The sequence below is a fragment of the Salmo salar genome, chromosome ssa03 (assembly GCF_905237065.1).
Source record: "Salmo salar chromosome ssa03, Ssal_v3.1, whole genome shotgun sequence".
Taxonomy (NCBI): Eukaryota; Metazoa; Chordata; class Actinopteri; order Salmoniformes; family Salmonidae; genus Salmo; species Salmo salar.
In genome coordinates, this window is record NC_059444.1 from 3,107,215 (window position 1) to 3,123,148 (window position 15,934).

The 15,934-nt window shown below is 48.1% G+C and overlaps 1 protein-coding gene across 1 annotated transcript in view; it reads left to right on the top strand.

Moving 5' to 3' along the window:
* The window catches only part of ak5 (adenylate kinase 5), a 227,754-nt gene that overhangs the window by 9,254 nt on the left and 202,566 nt on the right, over window positions 1-15,934 (top strand). Inside the window, exon 4 of the mRNA XM_045714398.1 lies at window positions 6,018-6,190. Within this exon, the coding sequence (XP_045570354.1) occupies window positions 6,018-6,190 (173 nt within the window). The remainder of the gene's footprint in view (window positions 1-6,017; window positions 6,191-15,934) is intronic.

Sequence of the window (15,934 nt, forward strand, 5' to 3'; positions counted from 1 at the left end):
AGGAGAGGGGGGGAGGAGGGAGAGGAGGGAGAGGAGAGGGAGGGAGGGAGGAGGGAGAGGAGAGGGGGGGAGAGGGAGGGAGGGAGAGGAGAGGAGAGGGAGGGGAGGGAGGGAGGGGGAGAGGGAGAGAGGGGGGAGAGAGGAGGGAGAGGAGAGGGGGGAGAGAGGAGGGAGAGGGTGAAAGAGAGAGGGGGAGAGGAGAGGAGAGGAGAGGGAGGGGAGAGGGAGGGAGGGAGAGAGGAGGGAGAGGAGAGAGAGAGAGAGAGGAGAGAGGGGGGAGAGGAGAGAGAGAGAGAGAGGAGAGAGAGAGAGAGGAGAGAGGGGGAGAGGAGAGGGAGGGAGAGGAGAGGGATGGAGGGAGGGAGAGGAGAGGGATGGAGGGAGGGAGGGAGAGGAGAGGAGAGGGAGGGAGGGAGGGGGGGAGAGGAGAGGGAGGGAGGGAGGGGGGGAGGAGGGGGAGAGAGGGGAGAGGGAGAGAGGGGGGAGAGAGGAGGGAGAGGAGAGGGGGGAGAGAGGAGGGAGAGGGTGAAAGAGAGAGGGGGAGAGACAGAGATAGCGCGAGGGCAGGTGAAAGAGAACGCGATAGGGAGGGAGAGAGATTGTTCTTATTTTTTGAATTTTATTTCTCCTTTATTTAACCAGGTAGGCAGGTTGAGAACAACTTCTCATTTACAACTGCGACCTGGCCAAGATAAAGCAAAGCAGTGCGACACATACAACAACACAGAGTTACACATGGAGTAAAACAAACATACAGTAGACAAAGAAGTCTATATACAATGTGAGCAAATGAGGTGAGATAAGGGAGGTAAAGGCAATAAATAGGCCATGGTGGCGAAGTAAATACAATATAGCAAGTTAAACACTAGAATGGTAGATTTGCAGTAGATGAATGTGCAAAGTAGAAATACTGGGGTGCAAAGGAGCAAAATAAATAAATAAATAAATACAGTAGGGGAAGAGGTAGTTGTTTGGGCTATTTATAGATGGGCTATGTACAGGTGCAGTGATCTGTGAGCTGCCCTGACAGCTGGTGCTTAAAGCTAGTGAGGGAGATAAGTGTTTCCAATTTCAGAGATTTCCGTAGTTCGTTCCAGTCATTGGCAGCAGAGAAATGGAAGGAGAGGCGGCCAAAGTAGGAATTGGCTTTGGGGGTGACCAGAGAGATATACCTGCTGGAGCGCGTGCTACAGGTGGGTGCTGCTATGGTGACCAGTGAGCTGAGATAAGGGGAGACTTTACCTAGCAGGGTCTTGTAGATGACCTGGAGCCAGTGGGTTTGGTGACGAGTATGTGCGAGGGCCAGCCAATGAGAGCGTACAGGTTGCAGTGGTGGGTAGTATATGGGGCTTTGGTGACAAAACGGATGGCACTGTGATAGACTGCATCCAATTTATTGAGTAGAGTATTTGAGGCTATTTTGTAAATGACATCGCCGAAGTCGAGGATCGGTAGGATGGTCAGTTTTACGAGGGTATATTTGGCAGCATGAGTGAAGGATGCTTTGTTGCGAAATAGGAAGCCAATTCTAGATTTAACTTTGGATTGGAGATGTTTAATATGAGTCTGGAAGGAGAGTTTACAGTCTAACCAGACACCTAGGTATTTGTAGTTGTCCACATATTCTAAGTCAGAACCGTCCAGAGTAGTGATGCTAGTCGGGCGGGCGGGTGCGGGCAGCGATCGGTTGAAGAGCATGCATTTAGTTTAACTAGCGTTTAAGAGCCGTTGTAGGCCACGGAAGGAGTGGTTTATGGCGTTGAAGCTCGTATGGAGGTTTGTTAACACAGTGTCCAAAGAAGGGCCAGAGGTATACAGAATGGTGTCGTCTGCGTAGAGGTGGATCAGAGAATCACCAGCAGCAAGAGCGACATCATTGATGTATACAGAGAAGAGAGTTGGCCCAAGAATTGAACCCTGTGGCACCCCCATAGAGACTGCCAGAGGTCCGGACAACAGGCCCTCCGATTTGACACACTGAACTCTATCAGAGAAGTAGTTGGTGAACCAGGCGAGGCAATCATTAGAGAAACCAAGACTGTTGAGTCTGCCGATGAGGGTGTGGTGATTGACAGAGTCGAAAGCCTTGGCCAGGTCAATGAATTGTTTCACAGTATTGTTTCTTATTGATGGCGGTTAAGATATCGTTTAGGACCTTGAGCGTGGCTGAGGTGCACCCATGACCAGCTCTGAAACCAGATTGCATAGTGGAGAAGGTATGGTGGGATTCGAAATGGTCGGAAATCTGTTTAACTTGACTTTTGAAGACCTTAGAAAGGCAGGGTAGGATAGATATAGGTCTGTAGCAGTTTGGGTCAAGAGTGTCCCCCCTTTTGAAGAGGGGGATGACCGCCGCTGCTTTCCAATCTTTGGGAATCTCAGATGACACGAAAGAGAGGTTGAACAGGCTAGTAATAGACAATTTCGGCAGATTCAGTGAGGGAAAAAAGTATTTGATCCCCTGCTGATTTTGTACTTTTGCCCACTGACAAAAAAATGATCAGTCTATAATTTTAATGGTAGGTTTATTTGAACAGTGAGAGACAGAATAACAACAAAAAAATCCAGAAAAACGCATGTAAAAAATGTTATAAAATGATTTGCATTTTAATGAGGGAAGTAAGTATTTGACCCCTCTGCAAAACATGTCTTAGCACTTGGTGGCAAAACCCTTTTTGGCAATCATAGAGGTCAGACGTTTCTTGTAGTTGGCCACCAGGTTTGCACACATCTCAGGAGGGATTTTGTCCCACTCCTCTTTGCAGATCTTCTCCGAGTCATTAAGGTTTCGAGGCTGACGTTTGGCAACTCGAACCTTCAGCTCCCTCCACAGATTGTCTATGGGATTAAGGTCTGGAGACTGGCTAGGCCACTCCAGGACCTTAATGTGCTTCTTCTTGAGCCACTCCTTTGTTGCCTTGGCCGTGTGTTTTGGGTCATTGTCATGCTGGAATACCCATCCATGACCCATTTTCAATGCCCGGGCTGAGGGATTCAATGCCCTGGCTGAGGGATGTACCGCCAAGATTTGACGGTACATGGCCCCGTCCATCGTCCCTTTGATGCGGTGAAGTTGTCCTGTCCCCTTAGCAGAAAAACACCCCCAAAGCATAATGTTTGCACCTCCATGTTTGACGGTGGTGATGGTGTTCTTGGGGTCATAGGCAGCATTCCTCCTCCTCCAAACACGGCGAGTTGAGTTGATGCCAAAGAGCTCCATTTTGGTCTCATCTGACCACAACACTTTCACCCAGTTGTCCTCTGAGTCATTCAGATGTTCATTGGCAAACTTCAGACGGGCATGTATATGTGCTTTCTTGAGCAGGGGGACCTTGCGGGCGCTGCAGGATTTCAGTCCTTCACGGCGTAGTGTGTTACCAATTGTTTTCTTGGTGACTATGGTCCCAGCTGCCTTGAGATCATTGACAAGATCCTCCCATGTAGTTCTGGGCTGATTCCTCACCGTTCTCATGATCATTGCAACTCCACGATCCCTTTTGTACTTTAACTGTTTGCACATCGTTACGATATATATATATACACACACATAATATTACATTTGAAATGTCTTTATTCTTTTGAAACTTCTGTGAGTGTTAAGGTTTATAGTTCATTTTTATTGTTTATTTCACTTGTGTTTATTATCTACTTCACTTGCTTTGGCAAAGTTAATATATGTTTCCCCATGCCAATAAAGCTCTTAAAATGAAAAGAAAAAAATGGAATTGAAAGACACTCACCCTCCCATCACTACACCTAGACCCACCCCTCACCCTCACCCTCACATCACTACACCTAGACCCACCCCTCACCCTCACCCTCCCATCACTACACCTAGACCCACCCCTCACCCTCCCATCACTACACCTAGACCCACCCCTCACCCTCACCCTCCCATCACTACACCTACACCCACCCCTCACCCTCACATCACTACACCTATACCCACCCCTCACCCTCCCATCACTACACCTAGACCCACCCCTCACCCTCACATCACTACACCTACACCCACCCCACACCCTCCCATCACTACACCTAGACCCACCCCTCACCCTCCCATCACTACACCTAGACCCACCCCTCACCCTCCCATCACTACACCTAGACCCACCCCTCACCCTCCCATCACTACACCTAGACCCACCCCTCACCCTCCCATCACTACACCTAGACCCACCCCTCACCCTCACATCACTACACCTACACCCACCCCTCACCCTCACATCACTACACCTACACCCACCCCTCACCCTCCCATCACTACACCTAGACCCACCCCTCACCCTCCCATCACTACACCTAGACCCACCCCTCACCCTCCCATCACTACACCTAGACCCACCCCTCACCCTCACATCACTACACCTACACCCACCCCTCACCCTCACCCTCACATCACTACACCTAGACCCACCCCTCACCCTCCCATCACTACACCTACACCCACCCCTCACCCTCACATCACTACACCTACACCCACCCCTCACCCTCACATCACTACACCTAGACCCACCCCTCACCCCCCCCTCCCATCACTACACCTACACCCACCCCTCACCCCTCCCATCACTACACCTAGACCCACCCCTCACCCTCCCCATCACTACACCTAGACCCACCCCTCACCCTCCCATCACTACACCTACACCCACCCCTCACCCTCACATCACTACACCTATACCCACCCCTCACCCTCACCCTCCCATCACTACACCTACACCCACCCCTCACCCTCACCCTCACATCACTACACCTACACCCACCCCTCACCCTCACATCACTACACCTACACCCACCCCCCCCACCCTCACATCACTACACCTACACCCACCCCTCACCCTCACCCTCACATCACTACACCTAGACCCACCCCTCACCCTCACCCTCCCATCACTACACCTACACCCACCCCTCACCCTCACATCACTACACCTATACCCACCCCTCACCCTCACATCACTACACCTATACCCACCCCTCACCCCCACCCTCCCATCACTACACCTACACCCATCCCTCACCCTCACATCACTACACCTACACCCACCCCTCACCCTCACATCACTACACCTACACCCACCCCTCACCCTCCCATCACTACACCTATACCCACCCCTCACCCTCCCATCACTACACCTACACCCACCCCTCACCCTCACCCTCCCATCACTACACCTACACCCACCCCTCACCCTCACCCTCCCATCACTACACCTACACCCACCCCTCACCCTCACATCACTACACCTAGACCCACCCCTCACCCTCACATCACTACACCTACACCCACCCCTCACCCTCACTCACTACACCTAGACCCACCCCTCACCCTCACATCACTACACCTACACCCACCCCTCACCCTCACATCACTACACCTAGACCCACCCCTCACCCTCACCCTCACATCACTACACCTACACCCACCCCTCACCCTCACATCACTACACCTACACCCACCCCTCACCCTCACCCTCCCATCACTACACCTACACCCACCCCTCACCCTCACATCACTACACCTACACCCACCCCTCACCCTCACATCACTACACCTATACCCACCCCTCACCCTCACCCTCACATCACTACACCCACCCCTCACCCTCACATCACTACACCTAGACCCACCCCTCACCCTCACCCTCCCATCACTACACCTACACCCACCCCTCACCCTCACATCACTACACCTACACCCACCCCTCACCCTCACCCTCGCATCACTACACCTACACCCACCCCTCACCCTCACATCACTACACCTATACTCACCCTCACATCACTACACCTACACCCACCCCTCACCCTCACATCACTACACCTACACCCACCCCTCACCCTCACATCACTACACCTACACCCACCCCTCACCCTCACATCACTACACCTATACCCACCCCTCACCCTCCCATCACTACACCTGCCAGGCAGTGGTAAGGGGACCCAGAGTCTGAAGATAGCAGAGTGCTATGGGTTTCAGTATGTCTCTCTGTCTCTCTCTCTCTCTCCAGGAGGGCCAGGCAGTGGTAAAGGGACCCAGAGTCTGAAGATAGCAGAGTGCTATGGGTTTCAGTATGTCTCTGTAGGAGAGCTGCTCAGGAAGAAGATGATTCACAACGCCACCAGCAACAGGAAGTGGAGTCTCATCGCCAAGATCATCACCAATGGGGAGCTGGCACCTCAGGTATGCTAGTCTCACCCTATTCCCTAATCCCTATTTAGTCCACTACTTTACTCACCCACAGGGAGTTGGATGGACAACTATGAAATGGCACCCTAGTCCCTGTATAATATATAACCAGTCCCCTAGTCCCTGTATAATATATAACCAGTCCCCTAGTCCCTGTATAATATATAACCAGTCCCCTAGTCCCTGTATAATATATAACCAGTCCCCTAGTCCCTGTATAATATATAACCAGTCCCCTAGTCCCTGTATAGGGTGTCCAGTCCCCTAGTCCCTGTATAATATATAACCAGTCCCCTAGTCCCTGTATAGGGTGTCCAGTCCCCTAGTCCCTGTATAATATATAACCAGTCCCCTAGTCCCTGTATAGTGTGTCCAGTCCCCTAGTCCCTGTATAATATATAACCAGTCCCCTAGTCCCTGTATAGGGTGTCCAGTCCCCTAGTCCCTGTATAGTGTGTCCAGTCCCCTAGTCCCTGTATAATATATAACCAGTCCCCTAGTCCCTGTATAATATATAACCAGTCCCCTAGTCCCTGTATAATATATAACCAGTCCCCTAGTCCCTGTATAATATATAACCAGTCCCCTAGTCCCTGTATAATATATAACCAGTCCCCTAGTCCCTGTATAATATATAACCAGTCCCCTAGTCCCTGTATAGTATATAACCAGTCCCCTAGTCCCTGTATAATATATAACCAGTCCCCTAGTCCCTGTATAATATATAACCAGTCCCCTAGTCCCTGTATAATATATAACCAGTCCCCTAGTCCCTGTATAATATATAACCAGTCCCCTAGTCCCTGTATAATATATAACCAGTCCCCTAGTCCCTGTATAATATATATAACCAGTCCCCTAGTCCCTGTATAATATATATAACCAGTCCCCTAGTCCCTGTATAATATATAACCAGTCCCCTAGTCCCTGTATAATATATAACCAGTCCCCTAGTCCCTGTATAGGGTGTCCAGTCCCCTAGTCCCTGTATAATATATAACCAGTCCCCTAGTCCCTGTATAATATATAACCAGTCCCCTAGTCCCTGTATAATATATATAACCAGTCCCCTAGTCCCTGTATAGTGTGTCCAGTCCCCTAGTCCCTGTATAATATATAACCAGTCCCCTAGTCCCTGTATAATATATAACCAGTCCCCTAGTCCCTGTATAATATATAACCAGTCCCCTAGTCCCTGTATAGTGTGTCCAGTCCCCTAGTCCCTGTATAATATATAACCAGTCCCCTAGTCCCTGTATAATATATAACCAGTCCCCTAGTCCCTGTATAATATATAACCAGTCCCCTAGTCCCTGTATAATATATAACCAGTCCCCTAGTCCCTGTATAATATATAACCAGTCCCCTAGTCCCTGTATAATATATAACCAGTCCCCTAGTCCCTGTATAGAGTGTCCAGTCCCCTAGTCCCTGTATAATATATAACCAGTCCCCTAGTCCCTGTATAATATATAACCAGTCCCCTAGTCCCTGTATAATATATATAACCAGTCCCCTAGTCCCTGTATAGTGTGTCCAGTCCCCTAGTCCCTGTATAATATATAACCAGTCCCCTAGTCCCTGTATAATATATAACCAGTCCCCTAGTCCCTGTATAGTATATAACCAGTCCCCTAGTCCCTGTATAATATATAACCAGTCCCCTAGTCCCTGTATAATATATAACCAGTCCCCTAGTCCCTGTATAATATATAACCAGTCCCCTAGTCCCTGTATAATATATAACCAGTCCCCTAGTCCCTGTATAGGGTGTCCAGTCCCCTAGTCCCTGTATAATATATAACCAGTCCCCTAGTCCCTGTATAATATATAACCAGTCCCCTAGTCCCTGTATAATATATAACCAGTCCCCTAGTCCCTGTATAATATATAACCAGTCCCCTAGTCCCTGTATAATATATAACCAGTCCCCTAGTCCCTGTATAGGGTGTCCAGTCCCCTAGTCCCTGTATAATATATAACCAGTCCCCTAGTCCCTGTATAATATATAACCAGTCCCCTAGTCCCTGTATAATATATAACCAGTCCCCTAGTCCCTGTATAATATATAACCAGTCCCCTAGTCCCTGTATAATATATAACCAGTCCCCTAGTCCCTGTATAGGGTGTCCAGTCCCCTAGTCCCTGTATAGTATATAACCAGTCCCCTAGTCCCTGTATAATATATAACCAGTCCCCTAGTCCCTGTATAATATATAACCAGTCCCCTAGTCCCTGTATAATATATAACCAGTCCCCTAGTCCCTGTATAGTGTGTCCAGTCCCCTAGTCCCTGTATAGGGTGTCCAGTCCCCTAGTCCCTGTATAATATATAACCAGTCCCCTAGTCCCTGTATAGTGTGTCCAGTCCCCTAGTCCCTGTATAATATATAACCAGTCCCCTAGTCCCTGTATAATATATAACCAGTCCCCTAGTCCCTGTATAGGGTGTCCAGTCCCCTAGTCCCTGTATAATATATAACCAGTCCCCTAGTCCCTGTATAATATATAACCAGTCCCCTAGTCCCTGTATAATATATAACCAGTCCCCTAGTCCCTGTATAATATATAACCAGTCCCCTAGTCCCTGTATAATATATAACCAGTCCCCTAGTCCCTGTATAGTGTGTCCAGTCCCCTAGTCCCTGTATAGTGTGTCCAGTCCCCTAGTCCCTGTATAGGGTGTCCAGTCCCCTAGTCCCTGTATAGGGTGTCCAGTCCCCTAGTCCCTGTATAGGGTGTCCAGTCCCCTAGTCCCTGTATAATATATAACCAGTCCCCTAGTCCCTGTATAATATATAACCAGTCCCCTAGTCCCTGTATAATATATAACCAGTCCCCTAGTCCCTGTATAATATATAACCAGTCCCCTAGTCCCTGTATAATATATAACCAGTCCCCTAGTCCCTGTATAGGGTGTCCAGTCCCCTAGTCCCTGTATAATATATAACCAGTCCCCTAGTCCCTGTATAATATATAACCAGTCCCCTAGTCCCTGTATAATATATAACCAGTCCCCTAGTCCCTGTATAATATATAACCAGTCCCCTAGTCCCTGTATAATATATAACCAGTCCCCTAGTCCCTGTATAGTGTGTCCAGTCCCCTAGTCCCTGTATAGGGTGTCCAGTCCCCTAGTCCCTGTATAATATATAACCAGTCCCCTAGTCCCTGTATAGTGTGTCCAGTCCCCTAGTCCCTGTATAATATATAACCAGTCCCCTAGTCCCTGTATAATATATAACCAGTCCCCTAGTCCCTGTATAGGGTGTCCAGTCCCCTAGTCCCTGTATAATATATAACCAGTCCCCTAGTCCCTGTATAATATATAACCAGTCCCCTAGTCCCTGTATAATATATAACCAGTCCCCTAGTCCCTGTATAGTGTGTCCAGTCCCCTAGTCCCTGTATAGTGTGTCCAGTCCCCTAGTCCCTGTATAGGGTGTCCAGTCCCCTAGTCCCTGTATAGGGTGTCCAGTCCCCTAGTCCCTGTATAGGGTGTCCAGTCCCCTAGTCCCTGTATAATATATAACCAGTCCCCTAGTCCCTGTATAATATATAACCAGTCCCCTAGTCCCTGTATAATATATAACCAGTCCCCTAGTCCCTGTATAGTGTGTCCAGTCCCCTAGTCCCTGTATAATATATAACCAGTCCCCTAGTCCCTGTATAGGGTGTCCAGTCCCCTAGTCCCTGTATAATATATAACCAGTCCCCTAGTCCCTGTATAGTGTGTCCAGTCCCCTAGTCCCTGTATAGAGTGTCCAGTCCCCTAGTCCCTGTATAGGGTGTCCAGTCCCCTAGTCCCTGTATAATATATAACCAGTCCCCTAGTCCCTGTATAATATATAACCAGTCCCCTAGTCCCTGTATAATATATAACCAGTCCCCTAGTCCCTGTATAATATATAACCAGTCCCCTAGTCCCTGTATAATATATATAACCAGTCCCCTAGTCCCTGTATAGTGTGTCCAGTCCCCTAGTCCCTGTATAATATATAACCAGTCCCCTAGTCCCTGTATAGTGTGTCCAGTCCCCTAGTCCCTGTATAATATATAACCAGTCCCCTAGTCCCTGTATAGTGTGTCCAGTCCCCTAGTCCCTGTATAGGGTGTCCAGTCCCCTAGTCCCTGTATAGGGTGTCCAGTCCCCTAGTCCCTGTATAGGGTGTCCAGTCCCCTAGTCCCTGTATAATATATAACCAGTCCCCTAGTCCCTGTATAATATATAACCAGTCCCCTAGTCCCTGTATAATATGTAACCAGTCCCCTAGTCCCTGTATAATATATAACCAGTCCCCTAGTCCCTGTATAATATATAACCAGTCCCCTAGTCCCTGTATAATATATAACCAGTCCCCTAGTCCCTGTATAATATATAACCAGTCCCCTAGTCCCTGTATAGTGTGTCCAGTCCCCTAGTCCCTGTATAATATATAACCAGTCCCCTAGTCCCTGTATAATATATAACCAGTCCCCTAGTCCCTGTATAATATATAACCAGTCCCCTAGTCCCTGTATAATATATAACCAGTCCCCTAGTCCCTGTATAATATATAACCAGTCCCCTAGTCCCTGTATAATATATAACCAGTCCCCTAGTCCCTGTATAGTGTGTCCAGTCCCCTAGTCCCTGTATAATATATAACCAGTCCCCTAGTCCCTGTATAATATATAACCAGTCCCCTAGTCCCTGTATAATATATAACCAGTCCCCTAGTCCCTGTATAATATATAACCAGTCCCCTAGTCCCTGTATAATATATAACCAGTCCCCTAGTCCCTGTATAATATATAACCAGTCCCCTAGTCCCTGTATAATATATAACCAGTCCCCTAGTCCCTGTATAGTGTGTCCAGTCCCCTAGTCCCTGTATAATATATAACCAGTCCCCTAGTCCCTGTATAATATATAACCAGTCCCCTAGTCCCTGTATAATATATAACCAGTCCCCTAGTCCCTGTATAATATATAACCAGTCCCCTAGTCCCTGTATAATATATAACCAGTCCCCTAGTCCCTGTATAATATATAACCAGTCCCCTAGTCCCTGTATAATATATAACCAGTCCCCTAGTCCCTGTATAATATATAACCAGTCCCCTAGTCCCTGTATAGGGTGTCCAGTCCCCTAGTCCCTGTATAGTGTGTCCAGTCCCCTAGTCCCTGTATAATATATAACCAGTCCCCTAGTCCCTGTATAGTGTGTCCAGTCCCCTAGTCCCTGTATAATATATAACCAGTCCCCTAGTCCCTGTATAATATATAACCAGTCCCCTAGTCCCTGTATAATATATAACCAGTCCCCTAGTCCCTGTATAGGGTGTCCAGTCCCCTAGTCCCTGTATAATATATAACCAGTCCCCTAGTCCCTGTATAATATATAACCAGTCCCCTAGTCCCTGTATAATATATAACCAGTCCCCTAGTCCCTGTATAATATATAACCAGTCCCCTAGTCCCTGTATAGGGTGTCCAGTCCCCTAGTCCCTGTATAGGGTGTCCAGTCCCCTAGTCCCTGTATAGGGTGTCCAGTCCCCTAGTCCCTGTATAATATATAACCAGTCCCCTAGTCCCTGTATAGGGTGTCCAGTCCCCTAGTCCCTGTATAGGGTGTCCAGTCCCTGTATATTGTGTCCAGTCCCTGTATAGAGTGTCCAGTCCCCTAGTCCCTGTATAGTGTGTCCAGTCCCTGTATAGTGTGTCCAGTCCCTGTATAATATATAACCAGTCCCCTAGTCCCTGTATAATATATAACCAGTCCCCTAGTCCCTGTATAATATATAACCAGTCCCCTAGTCCCTGTATAATATATAACCAGTCCCCTAGTCCCTGTATAATATATATAACCAGTCCCCTAGTCCCTGTATAATATATATAACCAGTCCCCTAGTCCCTGTATAATATATAACCAGTCCCCTAGTCCCTGTATAATATATAACCAGTCCCCTAGTCCCTGTATAATATATAACCAGTCCCCTAGTCCCTGTATAGGGTGTCCAGTCCCCTAGTCCCTGTATAGGGTGTCCAGTCCCCTAGTCCCTGTATAGGGTGTCCAGTCCCTGTATATTGTGTCCAGTCCCTGTATATAGTGTCCAGTCCCCTAGTCCCTGTATAGTGTGTCCAGTCCCCTAGTCCCTGTATAATATATAACCAGTCCCCTTGTCTTTATATAGTGCAATACATATGAGCTTTATCTGCAGCTGGGGTTGCTACAGAGAGGATGAGGATTGGGAAGAGGATGAGGAAGATGATGAAGATGACGATGAGGTCAAAGAAGGGTGAAGTGTAGTGGAGTTCGTTCAATGAACCATGCAGGTTGGATGAGTCACTTCTAAGACCTGCCTTGGGACCTGCCTTTAGCTCGATGGGCTAACATTATCTTGATGGGCTAACATTATCTTGATGGTCTAACATTATCTTGATGGGCTAACGTTATCGCGACGGGCTAACGTTATCTTGAGGGGCTAACATTATCTTGAGTGGCTAACGTTATCTTGAGGGGCTAACGTTATCTTGAGGGGCTAACGTTATCTTGAGGGGCTAACGTTATCTTGAGGGGCTAACGTTATCGCGACGGGCTAACATTATCGCGACGGGCTGACATTATCTTGAGGGGCGGCAGGTAGCCTAGTGGTTAGAGCATTGGGCCAGTTGCTGGATCGAAACCCTGAGCTGACAAGGTATAAATCTGTCAATCTGCCCCAGAACAAGGCAGTTAACCCACTGTTTCCCGGTAGGCCGTCATTGTAAATAAGAATGAATAAATAAATATTAAAGAAATACATTATCTTGATGGGCTAGATGGTTGGGTGTGGGAGGGATTGTTGTCTTCTCGCATCTCATTACCAACGTCCTGGTTGTCTGCCAGCCATGACTCAGCTGTCAGCTGCTTGAAAAAGTGGCACCCTATTCCCTATATAGCTCACTACTTTGTTCACTACCCCTATGGACCCTGGTCCATAGTAGTGCACTGTATAGGGTGCTATTTGGGACGCAGAGGCTGGGTCCTGTGTGGCCCACTGTGCCTTTATGAACAACAAACATCCCATCTCCTCGTCCTCACTTAGCTGATAGAACCACGACCTGTTCTGTCCATGCAACTGATTAAGGCTGGTGGACTGTGTGTGTGTGTGTGTGTGTGTGGATTTGCCAAATCATATTTTAATTCATCACGTGCTTCATAAACAACAGGTATAGACTAACAGTGAAATGCTGATTGACGGGGGGGCCTTCACAACGTGGACAATAATAGAATAATGATAACACAATGAATAAACTATAACTTGGCTATATACACACACGGGTTACCAGGACCAAGTCGCTGTGAAGGGGTACGAGGTAATTGAGATAGATATATAGTTAACCTGTATATATCTAACTATTCATCAGTCTTATGGCTGTTCAGGATCCTTTTGGTTTCCAGACTTGGTGCATTCGAAACCACTTGCCGTGGTTATTTTTAGATTAGATTGTTACTCATGTCCTGTATTTCCACTAAATCATGTATTTTCCCCTGTTGATTTGAGCAAACTGTGCAGTAACATTCTACCCCCTCTAGCCATGGGAGAACAAGTGATGCTAAAACAAGCTGTTAGCATCAGCATCAACATACAGGGCAGTGGAATACCAGGCTGTTAGTCTCTGCATCAACACACAGGGCAGTGGAATACCAGGCTGTTAGTCTCTGCATCAGCATCAACACACAGGGCAGTGGAATACCAGGCTGTTAGTCTCTGCATCAATACACAGGGCAGTGGAATACCAGGCTGTTAGTCTCACATTCAGCATCAACACACAGGGCAGTGGAATACCAGGCTGTTAGTCTCTGCATCAACACACAGGGCAGTGGAATACCAGGCTGTTAGTCTCTGCATCAGCATCAACACAGGGCAGTGGAATACCAGGCTGTTAGTCTCTGCATCAGCATCAACACAGAGGGCAGTGGAATACCAGGCTGTTAGTCTCACATTCAGCATCAACACACAGGGCAGTGGAATACCAGGCTGTTAGTCTCACATTCAGCATCAACACACAGGGCAGTGGAATACCAGGCTGTTAGTCTCACATTCAGCATCAACACACAGGGCAGTGGAATACCAGGCTGTTAGTCTCTGCATCAGCATCAACACACAGGGCAGTGGAATACCAGGCTGTTAGTCTCTGCATCAACACACAGGGCAGTGGAATACCAGGCTGTTAGTCTCACATTCAGCATCAACACACAGGGCAGTGGAATACCAGGCTGTTAGTCTCAGCATCAGCATCAACACACAGGGCAGTGGAATACCAGGCTGTTAGTCTCAGCATCAGCATCAACACACAGGGCAGTGGAATACTAGGCTGTTAGTCTCTGCATCAACATACAGGGCAGTGGAATACCAGGCTGTTAGTCTCTGCATCAACACACAGGGCAGTGGAATACCAGGCTGTTAGTCTCACATTCAGCATCAACACACAGGGCAGTGGAATACCAGGCTGTTAGTCTCAGCATCAGCATCAACACACAGGGCAGTGGAATACTAGGCTGTTAGTCTCTGCATCAACACACAGGGCAGCGGAATACCAGGCTGTTAGTCTCAGCATCAGCATCAACACACAGGGCAGTGGAATACCAGGCTGTTAGTCTCACATTCAGCATCAACACAGAGGGCAGTGGAATACCAGGCTGTTAGTCTCACATTCAGCATCAACACACAGGGCAGTGGAATACCAGGCTGTTAGTCTCACATTCAGCATCAACACACAGGGCAGTGGAATACCAGGCTGTTAGTCTCAGCATCAACACACAGGGCAGTGGAATACCAGGCTGTTAGTCTCAGCATCAGCATCAACACACAGGGCAGTGGAATACCAGGCTGTTAGTCTCACATTCAGCATCAACACACAGGGCAGTGGAATACCAGGCTGTTAGTCTCACATTCAGCATCAACACACAGGGCAGTGGAATACCAGGCTGTTAGTCTCTGCATCAACATACAGGGCAGTGGAATACCAGGCTGTTAGTCTCTGCATCAACACACAGGGCAGTGGAATACCAGGCTGTTAGTCTCACATTCAGCATCAACACACAGGGCAGTGGAATACCAGGCTGTTAGTCTCAGCATCAGCATCAACACACAGGGCAGTGGAATACCAGGCTGTTAGTCTCTGCATCAACACACAGGGCAGTGGAATACCAGGCTGTTAGTCTCACATTCAGCATCAACACACAGGGCAGTGGAATACCAGGCTGTTAGTCTATGCATCAACACACAGGGCAGTGGAATACCAGGCTGTTAGTCTCACATTCAGCATCAACACACAGGGCAGTGGAATACCAGGCTGTTAGTCTCTGCATCAACACACAGGGCAGTGGAATACCAGGCTGTTAGTCTCTGCATCAGCATCAACACACAGGGCAGTGGAATACCAGGCTGTTAGTCTCACATTCAGCATCAACACACAGGGCAGTGGACTGCATCAACACACAGGGCAGTGGAATACCAGGCTGTTAGTCTCAGCATCAGCATCAACACACAGGGCAGTGGAATACCAGGCTGTTAGTCTCACATTCAGCATCAACACACAGGGCAGTGGAATACCAGGCTGTTAGTCTCTGCATCAACACACAGGGCAGTGGAATACCAGGCTGTTAGTCTCAGCATCAGCATCAACACACAGGGCAGTGGAATACCAGGCTGTTAGTCTCACATTCAGCATCAACACACAGGGCAGTGGAATACCAGGCTGTTAGT